A 20,732-nucleotide genomic window follows, 5' to 3' on the forward strand; every position below is an offset into this window, starting at 1 on the left:
TCAGCAAGGAAAGGCAGTGCTGCCCCGCAATGGACAAAAGGGATGCAATATCCCGAGGGCTCCTTCAGCATCAGGTTTCCGACTTGGAGGGAGGACAGGATGCAAAAGAGGCAGATCCGTCTCTGCTGATGCTGCCTACGCACTCTCAAGGTGCCCGAGTACGCGTAGCAGAGCTGCTGCTGCTGCTGCACACCTGCGGGTCCGCGGAGGAGTCGCGCAGCCTCTCGGTGCGGGGGGGCTTCCTTTCCCTGTTATTCCCGTCCTCCGGTGATGCAGACGAGTGTGGCACCAGCAAGTGACAGCATGCAGAGAGGCTGGGTTGTGCTCCCAGCAGTGTGCTTGCTAATACCTGTGGGCTTTGGATGATGTGCAGGAGGAATTACATTTTCCAGCCTAGGTTGGTAGGAACAACTGCACAGATAGGTTTCCTGGTTCTTTTTCTCCCTTCCCTGCCTTACCCTTCCCAGAGTCTGTGGGTGGGGATGGGGGTGGGGGGTGAGGGGTGTGTCTTTTTCTCCCTGTGGTCGCCTGGGAATTACCATGAGTAAGTCGGAGCCTGCAGGCAATTCGGTTTTGGCTTCCATCACCCTTCTGCAGGCTTGGGCAGTGAGGCATGGATGCCCCTGTGTATCCTTGCTGGTTTCTCAGCTGGTCAAGGGGCCCAAGCTCACACTCTGGGTGGATGCTAATTTATTGAGGAAGCCTTGCTCCTTTGGCAGATGTTCTGCATTTCAGTAGATCAGAGACTCATCTGTAAGCAGAGAGGGCAACATGCATATTCAGGGCCTCCCCTAATGTCAGCCATTGCAGAAATCATCTGCCCCTCAGCAGCAACTGCTTGAGATGCTGGATGGCAATCAGTAACACACCTCCACGTGCTCTGTGCAAGTAGGGTAGCTCCCTTGCAGGGCCCTTGAACCTCACTCCATTTATCAGAAGGGCTGATTGCTCTGATCTTGGCTCTGGGAGACTTCTCACTAGCAAGCTAGGTGTTGAATTTGTAGTTCATCAGGTGCAGCACACTTGCACCCTATGGAGCTAATGAAATCTTTTCTTCTCACTACTCTGGTGAGACTCCATCTGGAGTATCATGTCCAGCTCTGGGGTCCCCAGCATAAGAAGGACACAGACCTGCTGGAGCAGGTCCAGAGGAGTGCTACAAAAATTATCAGAGGGCTGGAGCAACTCTCCTACCAAGACAGGCTGAGAAAGTTGGGGCTGTTCAGCTTGTAAAAGAGAAGGTTCTGGGGAGACCTTATAGCTGCCTTCCAGTATTTAAAGGGGATTTACAAGAAAGGTGGGGACAAACTTTTTAGCAGGGCCTGTAGAGATAGGACAAGGGATAATTATTTTAAACTAAAAGAGGGTAGACATTTTTTACAAGAGATCTGGTGATACACAGGCACAGGTTTCCCAGAGTGTTGGTAGAAGCCCCATCCCTAGAAGCATTCAAGTTCAGGTTGGACAGGGCTCTGAGCACCCTGATCTAGTTGAAGATGTTCCTGGTCACTGCAGGGCGGCACTGGTTTGCTGCAGTCACCCCAGACTTGGTGTGCAAATGTGCCCAGAGAATGCCTGAAATGGGACACCAGCACAGCAATACCAGCACACAGGCATGGCTGCAGAGGCCTCGGTCAGCCCTGCTGGAGCCTCAGGCCAGGATACAAGATCCATCCCCTATGCCATCAGTAGAATAGCATAGGGCCTGTCTGATCTGGGCTGGCAGCATTTGTAGCCACAGCTCCTGTGGCACTGTGGAAGGCCATTGATCAGGAGGGTGAGGATGGCAAGGAGAAAGCTTTCCCCATTTGAAGCCATCTGTCCTGCAAGGAGACAGGGTTCACCAGGGCTGGACAGGACACAGAGGAAGGCCCTTGCCAGCAGCCTAAAGAGGCAATCACAGAGTCCCTGACCTGTGGGATATATGTGCTGTTTTCTTTTTTTGTAAGTCAGGCATTAAGATAAAGCTCTAATCTCACAGTCACCAATACCACAGTAAAATTTTTCAAAGGCTCCAGAAAAAACTGAATTTTAGCAAATAACAAAAACTGGCAATTTTAGGGCCACCCAGTAAAACTCTGATGCTGGCTAAAAGAAAGCTAATTGTTGAAGACAGAACTAATCTGAACTAGAATGCTGCAGCTCTGGCCATAGTGCCACACTGTGTATGTTTTCTGCCTCTCTCTTTGCAAGCTATTGATACCACCCCCACTTCCATGCAGGCTGCAGCTGCCACTGTGCCTCTGCATCTCAGGCCGAGTGAGCAGCTCTCTGGAGGATGCTTTCTTCTAGGAATCAGGACACAAAAGCCACTGGAGCATATTGTTCAGCATCTCCCAGTGAAATGGGAAATTGAGGACAGAGAACAGGATGGAGGCAGCACTTGTCACTGATCCGTGTTGCCCTTTGCCCAGGAAGGAAGCTGAACCATCAAAACATGAAAAGAGCACTGATATATGCATGGTGGGGAGTAGAATAAAAAGGAGCCAGAATCTATATCTGCTTTTGAACTGCTTAGAAAAAAGCTAATGTGCACTTCTTCCAAGATGCTGGAAAGTCCACCTTTTCTGGAGCATATGCCAGCTCCCAGAAGCTCTCATTAACTGTCTTATTAATGTCCCTGCTAAATTAGTAGAAACAGACTTGAGTGGACACTTTTGAAATGTTATTATTTTCACACCTTTGGCTGGCACCTTTTAGGCCTTCAGCTGCTGGGTGGGTAGGTACATTCAGGGCCCTGTTTTCCAGATCTTGTGATGTTTGGGCCTAGCCCTTGCTTCCAGGTGTTCGTGTATCAGCCCACGAGCCATCTCGTTGCTGTTAGATCTCTGGGTGCAGAGAGTTACAAGTCAAGAGTTACTGTCAGGCACCAGGACTATCACCTGGAGAACACCTTTGGTGTAGGCAAAGCTCTGCACAGATCTCTTCTCTCCAGTGAAAATCCCATTAGAAGTGTCTGTGAAGGCTGGATGCTGGCAGAGCTACCTGACAAGCACGGCCACACCTCTGAGATGGTCAGTCCCTCATGTGCCAGGGCCCTCCATTCCTGTTGGACTAACTTGGGCCAACAGCTAAACTGCAACTCACTGTTGCAGTATAAATATGCAGTACTGAATGTTGGGTGGTGATAAAGGCCAAGAATCACAATTTAGATTTGGGGCCAGGAAAGGAAATAGTTGTGCAATAGCATCACTTCCTATTCAGGTTCTCTACAGAAGGGGAATCAAGGTCTGAGATTAGAACCCCAGGGTGAGGCTGACACACACTGAAGGATGCTGGACCTGGGGGTTGGTTTAAGTCTTCTCAGTTGTGACCTGTGTGATCTGTGCCTCTGTAACTCTGGCACTTCTAACAAGGCTGGGAGATATGGGTCTAGGCTGCTCTTAGACACCTTGAATTGTTGTGGTGCATTTTTTAGCTACTGTGAGCAAAGTCCACATTATTTCTGAACAAGCACATCCACATAAACATGGAGCATATTTTTATCTTACAGGTTATAAGCATCACAGTTGTAATGAATACATTTTAACTCTCCTGAGCATCTCTATTGTCACCCCTCTCTATTTTTTCAAACTATAATGTAACAAGAGAGATCAGTAGCATAATACCTCCGGCTACTATACACAGCAAAGGCATCTCAGCTGGCAACAAAACCCCACCAAGCTCTTTCCTATTGTGTTTCTTAGGGCAAGTGTGGTGCTCTGCTGCCAGGATGGGACAACCACCTTGAGAGTTCATGTGGGTGAGACCAAGCTGGAAACTTGCAGACCAACTGACTTGTGCTCTACCACCCTCATTCAGCCTTTGTTTTGATGAAAACAGTGAGGGAAACACCAGTGCAGGTTTTCAGGAGGCATAATCCAAGCTACCTAATTGCTGGCTGTTTCTGTACGGGGCTGACATTGCCTCCCCACTTCCACTGCCTCCTCTGCTGTAAAAACAACCTCATAAGGCTATGAGCATGGTGTGCACTCACCTCGTAGCCTCTCACCAGATGTAACAATACAACAGGAGCAAAGCAGAAGCAGGGACAAGGTCTCGTTTCACCAGCAGCTGCCATTGGTTTGGGTCAGGCATAAGATGAAGTCGTACCATAATCTAGCTTTCAAACCCTTTCTGTTGCTAAAGCTCAGCCTTGCAGTACCCGATCCTTCAGGTGAAGCCTCTAGCCCAGAACAGATGATGCAGAACATTCCAGAATTTTCTGGCAGTAGAAGATGGAAACCGCACAAAAGAGTTTTTGCGTCTGCTGGTGGGGCCTCTATGTAGCTTTTCATAAACCAGAGGAGCTCGTGCCTACTCCCTTTTTTATTTTTAATCTCTCAGACGCCAGTGCTGGCTGACTCAGCACACATCATGCAGCAATTGTTTGTGAACAGGTGTGTTGTGATTTACTGCTTCATGCAGTGCTGTGCCCCATGCAGCTCCTGTCTGGCGAGGCAGGGGAGGTGGGCAGCAGCTCTAGCACCCTGGCTGCCTGCAGCCTGGCCACCCATGTGGGGAAGTACCACAGAAGCAGGGGAACGGGCCCACCAACCAAGCAGGACTTGCTCCTGAAGCACACCTGTGAGATGAAGTGATTTCAGTCTGAGCGTGTGTTGGTCCCGTGCCAGTGAAGGCAGTCCCTGGGTGCTTCACTCGTAAGACCTGCCCTGTGGGTTGCAGGGTTCCTGCTCCAGCACCCAGGAGCTTGTCACTCTAAATGCTTGCTTGCAAGATTAAAAAGAAGAAAGAAAAAAAACACTTCTGTAAGCGACCTTTAAAAAAAAAAATTGTTCAGTTAGAAGCCATACTTCTCCATGCTTCAAATACCACAGATAAAGCGTGAACACTGCATATGCAGAAGGGAAATTACCGAAGCATAAAAAAGAATAGGTTGCTAATAAACAGACTTCTACATAAAATGCTTTGGGTTGGAAGGGACCTTAAAGATCACCTAGTTCCAAACCCCTCTGCCATGGGCAGGGACACATCACACTAGACCAGGTTGCTCAAGGCCCCATCCAACCTTGTCTTGAACATTTCCAGGAAGGGGGCAGCCACAACTTCCCTGGGCAACCTTTTCCAGTGTCTCACTACCCTCAAATTAAAGAATTCCTTTCTCATGTCTAACCTATATCTCTCCTCTTCAAGTTTGAAACCATGTCCCCTTGTCCTCTCACTACACACCTTTGTAAAAAGGTGTAAAAGACCCTACCCCAGCTTTCTTGTAGGCCCCCTTCAGATATTGGAAGGTTGCTATAAGGTCACCTCAGAGCCTCCTTTTCTTCAGACTGAACAACCCCAACTTCTTTACTCTATCTTCATAGGGGAGGTGCTCCAGCCCTCTGATCATTTTAGTGGCTCTCCTTTGGACAAGTTCCAGGAGCTCTGTCCTTATGCTGGGGACTCTAGAACTGGACACAGGACTCCAGGCGGGGTCTCTCTTGGAAAAGGCCACCAAATTAGTCAGGCAGGACTTGTCCTTATTGAAGCTGTGTTGGCTGTCACCAGTCAGCCCTTTGTTATCCACATGCCTTAGCTGAGCCTCCAGGAGAATCTGCTCCATGATCCTACCAGTCACAGAGGTGAGACTGACTGGCCTGTAGGTCCCTGGGTCTTTTTTTCTATTTTTGACCGTGGGGGTTATGTTTCCCCTTTTCCAGTCAGTGGGAACTTTACCAGACTGCAATGACTTTTCAAATACATTGGACAGTGGCTTTGCAACTTCATCCACCCGTTCTTTCAGGAGCCATGGGTGAAAATGAAGAGCTGTTTTTGCAAGGCAGTCGAAAGGAAAGCAACTTATTTTGTTTTATGGCCTCTGTTGCCCCCTCCAGTCCTACATTAGTAGTCAGTGCTGTTTGCAAAACAACAATCTTGGAAAAATCTGCTCCAATTATAAAGTCTCAGGCTCATTTGATGTACATCTGACATGAATTGGAAGTGAAAATTGGGGTCAGAATTTCCTTTTCTGGCACTGCCAACTTTTTGCTGGAAAAGCAAAGCTGGTTTATGGAGGAGACAGCTTTATAGGAGAGAGGACTTTATGGGAAAAGAACTCAGAGGAACTTTCAGTGCCCTCAAAACTTTCTGCCCTCTGTGTGAAATGCATCTGTAACCTGCCTTTCTGTAACCTGTGTGTACAGGAAGAAATATGCTTAAAAAAAACTTGTATGCAACTCCATTTTTCTCTTTAGTGACAAGCCTGAAGGCAGGCATGCTCATCAGATGTGTGTTCCTCAGCTCCACTAATTGGAGGGAGCCCCAGCCTCACAGAGGAGGGTGCTCAGCTATAGACAAAAGGAAAAGCACTGACTGCAGAGCTTTGTAAAGCCACATCACTGTGGTAATAACCAACAAGTGCTGCCATTATCTTAGTACGTATAATGTCTGCTGATAATTTTTTTTCAAGTCAGCTAGACAGGGCACCTTCAGAAATTGCATACTATAGTGTCACTTTTCATAAGGCAGTTTTAGAGGCAGAAGGGGAGCCAAGAGCAACCCATGCTACTCTAATGCAGATAGGGGAGAAGGCTGTAGGGAGTGATACCTGGATGAAGCAGAAAAGGGTAATCTCTCCTAGAGATGCCTGTCTTATTTAAGGACACACAAGAAAAGAATTCAGCTCAACAGTGACATATTTCATTGAACTGGTACTTGTAGTGAAATGAGGCAACCAGGTGCCACTAATTACCAGGTAGTGGGCATGAGCTTGTGTTAAGCCCACCTGTGCCTGATTAGGGTGGGCCCCAACTGCGCATGAGCAGGATTAGGGGGCCAATAAAAGGTGAGGCTTGAAGCACAGGCTCGGCTCAGTCCTGAGCAAGCCAGCAGAGAGGTCAGTTGCTTTTGGAGCAGTAGCACTGAGCCAGGCTGAGCAATCCTGAGGCAACAGACTCTTTTTGTGCACCTCTGCTGGGACACCTGTTGGACCTTGGAGCGCCGTGCCCTAAGAGAGGTTTGTCTTGCAACTGGTACTGTCCAAAATGTGTGTTTGCATTCTTCCTCCAAATAAGTTTTTAAAGGCACATTTGGAAAGGCAGAACCACTCTTCCTCCTACCTCTGGGAGCTTTGCTGTGTGCGCCCTCTCTGCCTTACAGACTGCATCCAAAAGATCATATGTCTGTAGCTGTACTCTGGAAATGTCTGGGCAAAAATGACAGGATAGTGGTGTCTTGTGCTTGTGTGTATCATGACTGGGTAGGTAACATGAGCTGAACAGAGGTGGTTACATGTTTCCTAAGGATTTAGAAATGAAACAGTACAGTTTTTTCTCTTTGAAATAATAATTAAGGAGACTGGGAACCTGGGCTACAAAGATGCTTTAAAAGCCAGGTGGCCATAGTGGTGGCAAACCAGCATATCAGGACACACATCCCTGAAGCATGGGGGAGCAAGGCCTGACCGACACCCACCCCCTACACACACTGCCTCCAAAAAGTTTTTTCTGATTCTCTTTAGGTTTCACTCCACTGTCCCATCTCTTCAAGCCCCCTTCCTGGCTCTGCAGGTCTGAGGAGCTCCCATCAAGTTTCACATGGCCAGTGACAACAGCCCTGAAGGCCAAAAGCTGAATATTCACAATCTTCCCTGTTGTCTGTGAGCAGGAGTCTTACCAGCTATTTTTTGGTGATAATATATAGATGCATGTGGAAGTGCAACATGTTTCAGCATAGCCTGCTGGTGTTTCGGAGATGATGAGGTTAATAGATGGAACTGCTAGAGAAGCGTGCTTGCTCAGAGCATGGTTCAGCATGTATGATTTTAACTTGATGCTAGAAGAAAGAGAGGATGATTGCCAGATTGATGGTTAAGAAAAATGTCAATTTAATTGACAACTGAACAAACAAACAGTGAGGTAAATCTGGAACTCTGATATACCCAGGCTTATACTATCATTCCAGAGTAGAACAGGCTACTCAGGAAAAAAAAATTTTTCAAAGAAAATGATAGCATTTTTAAAAATAGCCTTTGATGTTTAAAACACAGGTAATAATGATGAAAGTTTTCAGAGGTGCAGTTGGTTTAGTTCTGCTTGGCTTGATTCTCTTGTTCCTGTGCTTCTCAATCAGTCATGAATGAAAAAAAAAACTTAAAAATAATTTCCTGGAATGAAAATGGACATCTGCACCAAAATTTGAGATGAACTTTAACCAATTACTTGAATGCTAAGTGTTCTTACTGTGAGCCCTGTGGAGCTGCTCCTTTATCATGTGCAGCCCAGATTGCTGTTAGACTCTGCCACATGCTAAATGCAGCTAATGCTGGTGGTTCAGAGTAGCAGAGTAGGGGAAGTCTTTGAAACCTCCTGTTTCAGCCTTATGGATGAGGAAAGTGTATTCGATACCTGGTGATAGTCTGGAGATCTTAGGCTTGTGCAACTTGTCGTTATAGTGATGCAGTTAAGAGTGCCTGAAGATGCAAGTTCATAACCATTTTAAGATGGTGCAAGTACAGTGCAGATGGGAGCCCTGTTCTTCTACATGTTACCTACGTGTTAGTTACTACTTCTGTAGTAAATCAGATAAAAGAATTATCTGAAACCTTTGCTAGACTCCTACCCAAAGCTTAGTACAACCCTAGGACAGGTGAGCAAGGGGCTGGCTTACCTTTCAGCTGGATCAGACCCTGATTTATCTCACCATTCCTCTGAACAGCTGTTATTTCTGACACAGGCTGGGGGAACATGAGGATGCATCTTTCTGCGTATCCACAGAGAGATCTGGTCAGCCACAAGGTCCAGGAGGAAGCCTCATGCAGATGCCACTGACCCACTGGCACTGATGGGAAGCTTTTCCTGGGACTGGGTATTCACACTGGCAGTGCTTGATGCACTCCTGGGACTGAGACACCAGAGTGCTCTGAGAGCCAATTGCAAAAGGCAGAGCTTCCTGTAAATCAACTAAAACAGATATAAAAATATTCTCGGTCTTCTTACTTGATTAAAAAAAAATAATTACACCTGTAAAACCTAGTAACCTTTTAAAGTTGAAAACTATGTTTTAACAAGTGTGGCTGTTTAATTCATGTGCTGCAAGGATTTTCACTTCTGACTGAGTATTCCTGAATGTACAAGTCTTACAGCAATAATCCATTTTTAAAAATAGGTAGCTGAGACTATCCCCAAGAGGTAGAAGCTTGTGGATTTACAGTGAAACTGATCCCAGTGTAAGGTAAATGAAACAGTTATTCAGGTTCACCTGATACACACAACAGCAGTGACAACTTCTCCACTAATAAAAGATGAGACAAAATTAGAGTATTAAACATTCCACTTTGGGAAAGGTTTACTAAAATAGGCCAGGATTTAAACTGAACAAGAATAAAAAATAAATTCTAATATTACAGAATTTTCCTGTTCTCCACTTTCTGAAGCTCTCTTGAGAAAGACCACCACAGGTCTAGGTGCAAACTGCCTTGTTAATAATCAAAGGTGAATAACTATTGTGCAGCAGCACACCTGTGAAAGCTATTACAAATTGAAGCAGCTGAACTGAGACAGCAGAAAGGATCAGGAAGAATTGAATTAAACAAATAATGGCTTTGCAGTACCTTTTGGTACATGAGGTATCATATAGCGGGTGCTAAACAACAGCAGGGCCAGAGTGTGTATTATGAGCTGGGACTAGAAAAGAGAGAACAGCTGGCAAATAGAACAGGAAAAAAAAGCCAAGGACAGCAGGAAAAAAACATGCAAAACAGGCACTTTAGAAGGAAAACTTTGTTTTCACATTGAGCAAGATGACATCATTCCTACTGGGTTTAAAACACTACCTTTTACAGCCTTTTGGTCCATCTCACAGAGAATATATGGTTTATGCACCAAACAGATACCATCTGAAAGTAGCTTCTGCCTAAAAGGCACATAAAATGCCAGGAGGATAAAGTAGAGGCAAAAATGAAGAGCTTCCACAAGTTTAAGTCTTCTGCCATTTGGAGATCCTCAGTGGAGCACACAGAGCCTGCGTCCTGTGAGGACACAGATTTGAGGGGAATAAACTTTCTGATGAATGACAAAAACATTTGCCATTGTTTCCCTGTATCATCTGCTATCTTGTCCTAAGCACATGAAAAATGCTTCTTGCAACAGTCTGGCAAATACCAAGGGTCACCCAGTCTAACTGGGAACCTGGAATTCTTCCCAGGCTCCAACCATCCCAACACTGTTAATGAGCAGGCAGTAGATTACTCCAGCTCACACACCCTTACTGTTCATAGCAGTGAATGACTCTTCACCCCTCCCAGAGCAAGCATTTGCCTACTAAACAATTTGCCCTCTTACTACCTACATGGCAGTAATATGTTACCAGCCCAGTTCTTCAAGGGACATGAAGTGTAGGAGAAAGAACTACAAAGACAGGTAAACTGAAAACTGTTTAAATATTGAACATGCTCTTCCCAAGCACTCCCAAGGTATTATACATAAATGTCTATGTATTACGTATAAGCAGAGTAATCTGGCTGCATCGAGAGCTGGAGTGGAAGGCATAAAGAGAAGAAGAAATAAAGATTTAAGAAAACCTAAAATCTAAGATAGTAATGCTATTGGTGAAAAGTACAGCAGCTGCTTCTCTCTAGACTGGCCTCAGGGCACTTAATTTTGGTGTTGTTCATCTTTGAAGCCAGCCAGGTAAAGGCTCCACATCATTAAAATGTGTTCACAAGCCATTTGTTCACCCCTGGGTTCTTAACCAGGACACAGGAAAGGTTCAATTTAAAAATCATTTTATTATTAACATAATCTTCTCATTAAGCCAAGTGTGGGTCATGTATAAGGAATGTCGGTAAATATTCCATTTGAGGCTTCTTTTTACATATTTCCATTGATAAATAAACTCTGAGTTCACATAAAAAAGTTAAACTTAAATAACTAATATATTTTTTATAACTGGCATACATTGGTAAAATACAAATATTCTTGTACTCAACCTTTGCTCTAAATAGAGATAGCAATTAACCACACATCACAGTTATTAACAACTAAAAACAAGAGCTCAACTGATTTTCTGGCCTGGACTAAAATAGAGATGGAAACAGAAAATTCACACTTTGACTTTGGGCCAAAAGAGGTTGAGAGGCAGGAAGAGAACAGTTTTATTAACAGCCTTGTTAAAAATAGTCTGCTCTGCCACTGAATTTTAACTTGAATATATTATTCTACATTTGGTAGTTGATTCCATTATAATTTTATGTAACACTCAAGTATCACTAACAAAATATGGCACATCATTTGTGAACAATATAATGATGTTTAAAAACTACCAGGGGAAAACCAGAGGCGATATGAGTGATTTGGTTCTGGACAGCCACTTTTCTCTCAGTTTAATACTAATATATTGCATCACATCACTGGTTTGGCCACTTTCCTGCAAAAGACTCAAGTTTGTTACCTGTAGCTCTCAAGTTTTTCAAACTAAGCAGTTACCGGGCAGGCTGATATGCTGGGCTCCCTCACCCACAAGCCAGACCAAAATCAGCTGATGGAGATGCCCTCTCACAGGACTCTGGGAATGATGGTGAAAGGGACCACGGGACTGCTGGCTTCCAGCTCCAGCGCTGTCAGGAAGCATTCGGTTGCAGCATCATCATTGCCTTGAGCCTGCAGCACCTCTCCCAGGCCGTTCCAAACCTCATGGGCTGTGGAATTCACCTGGACAGCATCTCTGAGAATCTTCTCTGCCAAACTGTAGCGCCCGAGCTGGTGAAGTATCAGTGCCTGCAAGAAAACAAAGGAAAAATGGTCAAGAACGTGCAGCTGGATTTTCCTGAAGCTCAAAAGATAAATCACCACAGTGAAATAAGGGTAGGCAGCTCTTTGGGTCAAAGCATTACAGACTGTATAATACATCTTTTTTCTACAGAAATGTCCATTCACCATATTCAGCTATGTTACTGTCCCAGAAAAGTTGTGGAATGGTCCTGGAAGAGAGATTTATTCTAGGATCATGATAATCCTAACTGTATGCATTTTTACCTTGTGATTCTGTACTGAAAAATGCATATAGACCACAAATCTTTGCTTTCCAGAGTCATCCTGACAGATTCCTTCTCACTTACCCCTCCTAACCCATATTCCTTGGACCACAATTTTATTTCTCTCTGTACATCTGTCCCTTAAATCCGTACCAACCTAAGCATCAACTACTAGAAAGTACTGAAATTCTATGCAAAATCTGATTTAGCCACCAAATGCTTTTAGAATTCTGCCCATGAAGCTTACTTATGCCATGGACAAACTGCAAACTCCATGCTTCAGAGCATGAGAGCCATCCATGCTCTGAAGAACAACACAGAGAGCACTGTCTAGTACTGGCAACAAGATAGATAAATAAACAAGAAGGCTAATTTCTATCTGCCTAGCAGATGTTCTCACATAAAGATGCTAGAGGGCCCTTCTGGTTTGGGATATTTTTGAGCTCTGAAGTGAGTCAGCATTTCCAGAGTGAGTGAACAGCAGGGTCAGTGTTTTTTCCCTGAAGGAAAGTCTGGTAGGTATCCAATGTGAAACAACAAAAAAATGAAGCCAGGAGGTGGAACATGTAAAGGTGGTTTGGCTGCATGTACCTCAGTAAAATTAATGTTCTTGATTTTTGAGAAATCTCCAAATACTTTAACAAATATTCAGTAAATACAGTATCATTGATCAAATTGTTAAATATTTACATAAACAATTAAATATTTATTAAATATCTCAAAAATATTTTATTTTGTGAGGATTTGTGTATTTTATACTGACTAAACATGCAAGTCCTTTGAATATTCGTAGTATTTTTTTCCCCCAGATATGTCAGACTCATTTCCCTGCTTACTGAAGATACAAGCTGTTCTTTTGAAGAGCAAAGGAAACAAGCAAATTTTGCAGATATAAACCTGTTGATGGGAATAGAAATATGTTATGTTACATCTGCCCGTTTGGTAACTGAAAAGCATAGTTGAGATTTTCCAGGTGACAGAACTACAGCAAACACTTGCTGTTTGCCTGCTGCTACACTTTTCTGAGCTACTGAGCACTGGTGAAGGAACAGATCTTGCATGGGCAATGAGGCTGCATCCTTTTTCAAGGGACAGTGTTCTGAAAGCCAGCTGTTCACTGGTCTCAGGCTCTGGGGGCATGAAGACCCCATCCAGTAGCAGCACTGGGGTGATGCACTTTGGTTACAAAGAATCAACAGAGAGAAAATTAGACTTGTTCCATGAAGAGCATCAAAAGGATGATGACACTTGGTCACTGTTGACTGAGCCCAAGTAAGTAATTCAGAGAAAAATTACATAATATCACCTGACACATTAACTCCTTTAGAACAAGGGTCAGATGTCATATATGGTGAGTGTCCAGTGTGTACATCTCCTTCCTGAAGATAAAATTAATATTCCCAGGCACATAGTATTTCACATTATTTGCAGTCATTGCCTGACTTTGTTCCAATGAGCAATACACTACAGACCACAGGGAGAAGGAGCAGGCATCTCTATCAGGCAGCAACACCCTTCAGTGACCTGGCACCACCACCCACTGCAGAAAAACTGACCTCCACTTCACCAGCTGTCAGCATATATTTGCTCTCCATACTAAACCCTCCAGGGAAAAAACCCAAACTACTAAAAAATAAAACCAGACAAACAAAAAAACCAACATTAAAAACAAAGAAACAACCAAACCCCAACCCAAAGAAACAAAACAAAAAACCAAACCAAAACAAAGAAACAAAGACTCCTCTGAGGAGATTTCCCAGAAATCAATACAAATTATCCTAGTCCTTCACTATGTCTTTTCCTTTGCTTCCTAACTGGGAACAAAATCTTGAGGCTACCAGTTCTGGCCTTTACCTACTTAGCAGCAAATGTAGAGATAACATTTATCTGCAGAATGATGTTTGGTCTCTTGCTTTATGTCTGGAGACGGGATTGAACAACACATCAACTCTGCAGAAATACAGACAGGTACCCAAGTGACATGTGGCTCACACCCTCAGGCTCAGTGTGTTAGTTTAAAACGTAAACAGAATGCCTTCTCCCTATACCCTCTTTATAAACAGACTCATGAACTTTTAAAACATAAATATGATAGGGGTTTTGGAACCTGAATTGATTAGAAAAATGGCTATATAATAATTTTATTAAGTAATAAGAACTGTTAGTAGGAAAAAATAATTCTACAGAAGATTATGAAAACAGTAAGTTCTTAAGGTATTAAAAAAATCCAAGGCAATCTATTTGTTCTTTGCACATCTTAAAATGCAGAGTACTTGAAACCAGTGTTGAAGACAATTACTGGTATCCTGCAGGATTTTCTTGCTGTTGCATCTCTCACTAGCTCTTTCACATGAAATTTATGACATTTGCTTCAAACACAGTTATAAAAGTCTCACATCACAGAGAAATAGTCAACTAGTGAAACCTGCAATGAGCAGGGACATCTTCAACTCAATCAGATTGCTCAGTGCCCTGTTCCACCTGAACATGAAGCCTCTAATAGGTGTGGGCTTCTTCATTTTGCAGCTCAGTACAAATTTTGTTTTATACTTTTCCCCGTGCCTGGTTGCTGAGAATTTTGAGGTTCTTTTGGGGCTGTGGTTTTTTTGGACAAACCACTCACTCATTTTTCACAAAGTGTGTTTAGGCTTCCAGTGTCTTATCTGTTCAGGATGGTTTACACTGTAAGCTCTTTAAGTAAATCTTATTTTTCTTTTAGCCAGTTCTAGATTGTAGAAGTTGATTTTGTAACTCAAAAAACTCCAAGAGAAAACTCTAATCAGAAATGGCACAAGCAGAATGTAATGGGAATCTCTGAAGAATGAGTTGACTTTTTTGTGCCATAGTTGCGAGAAGTGAAAACAGTGCTTAATGTCTCAGATTCATTGATATTTATACCAGTCTCTTTGAATAAACAACAGTATTCAAAGATTTCTGGAGTTCAGTTTCTCTCTGCTCAAGAAAAGGTCAGCAGCCTTTACAGTGCCCAGGCCATTTCAGGGCTCAGAGCTGCGAATGGCAGAGACTTCTCAAGAGCCTGCAGGGGCTCTTCTAACACAGGGGATTTCTAAAGAAGTGTGACTGCATCCTGCCTGCAACAGGGAGGTACTGCAGGCACAGAGGACAAAGTTCTACACAAACTTCACATAACAGCACAACAGTACCCTCTAGGAATTGCTACAAAGGGGAAAAAAGTGCTTCCAGCTTTCTTCTCTGTCACAGGTTATTTTCAAGATCTTGCCAATTATTTACTTACCCAGTCTGGAGTCACAAATTCTTCCTCTAGTTAGCAAATTATTTTACACATTTCTACCCTGTATGCTTATACTTGAACTTCATTTTACAGTGCCCCACATACAAACCTGCTATTCTTTGCTCATTTTGCCAAAGCATATGTCAAAGAATTGATACTAAAATGCTCAGCCAAACAGGGCGCAACCCATGAGTGAAGGACCCTGGTGGTGTTGTCAAAACAATATTTGTTACTTACTACTCAGTATCTCCTAGGTAGCTATACCAATACAGTGCAGAAAACCAGCTTGAGCCTGAATAGACAGGAATATCTTAATATAACATCCAAAACATTTGTATGAATAATGTTCATTTGTACTTGCATGTGATTAGGAATGGGGATATCTTCTGTACTTTGGACACTATCTTGGGAATAGTAAGAATGTTTAGTTTTGAAACTGATATCACAGGAATTCTGAGAGTGATTATACAATTAAATAACAAAAAACTAAAATGATATCATATAGAAAACAGTAGGCTGTTTATGACAACTAGAATAGCAGAAATACAGCAAAACTCAGTAAAACAACATGGAAAATAACACAAAAGTAACACAGAAGTTCTATGGTATGGAGGAAGCCTGTCAGCCTAGCTGACAGGAAGAAGGACTTGGACATAAGGGGTAACCACAGGATGACAGTGAGACAAAATGACAGAGTGAAAGAGAACTCAGTTGATACCAGGAGAGGTTTCCAGTAGAGAGAAAGACGACAGAAACTTGAGCAGCTGTACCATGCACAGCTACAGTGGTGCCTCCCCATGTACCTTGTGTAGTCTCTACTCACCAAAGGTCATTCAAACCACAGGAAGTGACTGAGACAATCAATAAAAAAATCCTAATTTACAAGAGGAGACTACCAGACTTGTTTAACCTAGCAAATCAAAAGCTGAGAGGAGATGAAGTTACTTGCTATAAAAACAGTAGAGAGCACAGAACAGAGAAAAACTATTTTAGTTAAGAGAATAATGTTGGCACAAGAATGCATGTGTATAATTTGGCTGTGAGTTAAGTTTACCAAAAAAAGGTGAAAACATTCCTGGTATTTGCAGCAGAGAGATTTTGGAATAGCCTTCTACTCACAGTAGCAGGGTGCAGAACAGTGTTAAGACCCAAGTCATACAGGAAGAGGCTGCATGCTGTGATGGTTATGATGAGGAGACCTGTTCAGAGGGCCCAGGGAGCTTCCACTACTCCTGTTGCAGCATCAGAGTCTCTCTCAGCTGCACTGAGGAGAATGATAACTTTTTCCTGCCTATACAGTATTACAAATTGATGCTTCTGTTGTAAGAACAACTTTCCCTTGATTTCTTGGGTTACACAGAATAAGCAGGTGCAGAGAAATATCAAACTAATAAATACAAAGAGTATAAAAACCCCAAAATTATGGTAGATATCCAGCTTACTTCTGAAAGAAGAAAGCCAGTATGACAAAATCAATGGATTCTGAAATCTTCACATCCATGAGGTTTTTTTTTTAAAACTAAACAAACCCTGTACCATGTACACAGTCTTTTCATAGAATGGCTGGGGTTTGAAGGCACCTTAAAGATCATCTAGTTCCAATCCCCCCTGGAAACAGAAAGATGCATAATGGAATTTTCGTTAATCACCAATCACTTCAGCAGGACCTAAATTCTTACCCCACCTAGATAATTTTCAGTAGGTCATTAATTATCTATCTGCATCCTAGATAAACAAGATACCTTTAAAACTTAGTCTATGGAGATACACCATATATTTACAATTTATATATACATATATAAATATACATACATATATATGTATGCATACATATACATAAATATAGATACATATGTATGCATACATGTATCTATGTATATACATACATACACAAAATATTAACAATTACCAATAATTACAATCAATACCTTCTTCAGTAAGCCAGATTTATATTTTGATATATACTGGACATATTAAAATTATATTTTGGCATAATTGTTTTTCCCCTTGCCAGTACACATATTAAGGTTATTTTTCATTAGGTAAATTTAAGCATTTTTAAATAGGAAAACATTCTAATTTCCAAATGCAGCTTTATGCAGTCTCCAAGTAAAACCTTCAGTTAGCAAATGCATCGTTCCTTATTAATACAACATCATAACTGAGAAACTGAACAACATGAGACAGCAAGGAATTGAATAAAGCCATAATTGCTTAAATGAACATGTAGTGTAGTCTCCACTGCAAAGGTATCTTTTGTCTGCACACAGGCTCTCTCTCTTTGTAAATTAATCTGTCATAATGATTAACCAAACAGTCAGTGGAAAATACACATCTAGAAAAATGAACACAGGACAGAAATCAAGAAGCACTTTAATAACAGATTTCTGATTTTAAAACCACGATTAAAACTAGCCATCTAGAAGAGTATAATCAGGTCATGTTTTAATTTGCATTTAGGCAAATAATATGCTAACACTCAAATCTTTTCCATGGAACTAACATCTTAAAAATTAATGCCAGAATTATCACCCATTGAATGTCTCACCAAACCAGAGATTTACCATCAAGTGCCAAACAAGATTTGCAATAACCACACAAAAAACCTGAAAAAACAAACCAAACAAAAAACAACGGTAAAAAGGTAACACTACGAAGTTCAATGTGTTTTCTTCAACGTGACTATATTTTTCTGCTCAAGAGAGCTGGATGTTTTCTTAAGGTTTAACTGCCTGACTACTTCTCCACCCCTCCTGGAAAACTAACAGTTCTCAATCTCAACAGAAGCACCACTTCAGCTTTTTACCTTTACTCATTTGATATGAAGAGGAAAAATGTCAATATTTTCCAAGAAAAATATAGACTATGGTGAGAGATGTTCTCAAAAATAATGAAATTAATTTTAAAGTGGAAAAATTATAATGGAAACTTTGTCTATGAGTTCATTTGCACTTTTGCCTTCTTGAGAGAGTATGATGAACTCTCAGCACTGAACTCTAATAACTGCAGAGAATGAACCTAACAACTGGGAGAAATGGAGAATATAAAAAGAAATGTGGTCAACCTAACTCATAAAAAACCATCAGAATGCCCCCCACACACACACATTAGGAAATTTAAGAACCTGCTGAAGAACAGTGCAAATACTACTTGTCTGTTTCTCTGATGACCTGCTGAAGCCCAAGAAGCTGGCAGCTGCAGCTCTCATATATACACCTAGACAGATATGGAAAAAAATTGTTTTTTTTTAAAGTTACCATAAAAGGCCTAAAGAATTCACTACATTTAACTTCTAAGAAACTTTCTCAGTTGACTGTTTTGTTTTCATTAAACAAGTCTGAGTTTGCCTGAATCAACTTTTAACCACAGTATGCAGAAAGACACGACAAGAACATCCTGTCTTCTCCAAAAATTTTGAAAACTCAAGTATTACGACTACAGCCAGTTACAAAACTTAATGTGCAATGTATGCATTGCAGATCCATATGCACTGTAATTTTAGCATCACAAAACTGCCCCTTCTTACATGCTGCTTTTTCAGCCTGCTTTGCATGTGTTAAGGTGGCTGCTATTTTCAAGCAAATCTATCAAACTTGAAGGTTTATGAGAGACTTGACAGTGTTAGGCTATAATAATGAAACAGACGAAGTGATAGCAAAGCAAAATAAGAATCTGCCATGATATAAGGAAAAATAAGTAAAACGTATTCTATAAAAATATTTTATGGTTATGTAAAGTGAAATATAGCACATTTATATACTATGCTCTATTTTCCTTTTAGCTGATGAATTTGTGCTGAAACATGTCCATTTAAATGAAGCATGACTTTGTAAAAGAAATAAATTATGAACTCTTTTGAAGGCATATACAAGAACAGTTGCATGTTTAGTCATCTTTAAGTGTCTCTTTTCTGCAAGTGTGAAAAAAATGTGACATGGTGTATCAGTTCAAAATAAGGCATTCCATCAGAAAAATGATGAATAAACATGGCTCTATATCTGCAATGCCAAGGACAGATGCATTTTAATGCAGGTATTTTGAAGAATGTCCATATTAAAAGGTTTTAAAACAATGGGGTTGACTACTAACATTTAAAAGTGAAGGTAATTTTCCATTAAAACAAACCCATAATTTTCTGAAATGTTTATGTAATTTATTTCCAAAGTGCAGAATACAAAATTGCTTATCTAATTTTCTGTAATAATGCAATTCTTTTGAATAATGAGAAGTGTTTCTCTTCAAATAAGCTCAAAATAAAACTTCCTAGCAGCTCGTTATGGATTTTTTTTTCCAAGCAGCTTAATAGTACAACAGCTGATCAATCACTACACCAAACCAAAACAACTGATGAGTAAACAGGAGCCTGCACCTGCAGCCAACATATCTGTTCCCTGCCTGTCCCAAAACTTCGCCTGTTTTGTGTGCCCCTTCCTGCCCTGCCCCCTCCATCTGCCTTCCTCAGGCCCCAGCACACCCAGAAACTGAGCTCTGGGCTCTGTGTCACCCTGCAAGCTCCCAATCCCAGTTTATTTCTTTACCCTTCCCCCAACGCTAACAAACCCCTTAAGGTATCCAATTGCTTCCCCTGCTACAAAACACTTGTTGCTAGGAGAAAACCGACTGCTTGGCAACAGATTTTTAAAACAACAACTCTGGCTTTGTTACTTCCTCAACTTTACATCGCCAGCTTGATACAAGGAACCTGCCTGGGTTTTGGTGCATCTGTGTATTTATAAACCCTTGGAAAGGACTGACCTCTTCCAACAGGGATGTGCTTGCCTTTTTGTTTGTTAGTGTTCACAGCTGCTAAAGAAAAAAGGTTCAAAATTGAAAGTTTGTTGGTTTTTTTTCTTTCACTGGTTGGGTTGGTTTTTTTTGTTTGTTTGTTTAATTGCTGATCATAGACTTCCAGCAAGATGGAGGCTCTTGGGGGACTTCCTTTCCTGTTAAAACAACACGATGTTGCAATACTCTGCTGTCATTTTGATTTGCATTATGTGAACATAACATTGTCTTATGAAAACATAGCATGACTACCACACTGTATTGTAAGAACTAATTTGACTAGTGAACACGCAACTAAAACACCTTACTGGTAAGTGAAACAGGCAGTGACTTCAGAGATTATCTAATTTTTAATCTCCACCTGAAAATTACACAGAGGGACTTATTTCATAAGATGGATCTACAAACACAGTAAAGCAACGATGACTTTCCCTTCAGAAGCCAAATGGCTACAGCTATGGCAAGCACTGCATCACCACTGGCATCAGGGAGTAATTAAATACCACCTCAGTCCTTAGAGTAGGACCAGTCCTGAATCTGGAGTAGCTGCTATCTGGTGCAAACAGATACATTTACTTCTGACTGTGACACCATGAGGCAACACCCAGGTGCTGGGGATCCGTCTGTCATCTCCATCCTACCAGAAGCTCGGCAGCACTGCATCTCCTCTCCTTTTCCTCCGAGCACTGAAGACACATCAGTGTCTTCTCACCTTTCCCACATACAAGAGGATTTCCC

General features: G+C 41.9%; 1 protein-coding gene across 2 annotated transcripts in view; it reads right to left on the minus strand.

The window, feature by feature from the left end:
* Window positions 1-10,691: 10,691 nt before the first annotated feature.
* Window positions 10,692-20,732, minus strand: part of TTC7B (tetratricopeptide repeat domain 7B) — a 110,494-nt gene continuing 100,453 nt past the window's right edge. For both annotated transcript variants that reach the window (XM_030451560.1, XM_030451559.1), the window contains one exon: window positions 10,692-11,699. In XM_030451560.1, coding sequence (XP_030307420.1) covers window positions 11,478-11,699 — 222 coding nt within the window. In that variant the 3' untranslated portion in view covers window positions 10,692-11,477. The remainder of the gene's footprint in view (window positions 11,700-20,732) is intronic.

This window comes from Calypte anna, chromosome 5A (assembly GCF_003957555.1).
Source record: "Calypte anna isolate BGI_N300 chromosome 5A, bCalAnn1_v1.p, whole genome shotgun sequence".
Taxonomy (NCBI): domain Eukaryota; kingdom Metazoa; phylum Chordata; class Aves; order Apodiformes; family Trochilidae; genus Calypte; species Calypte anna.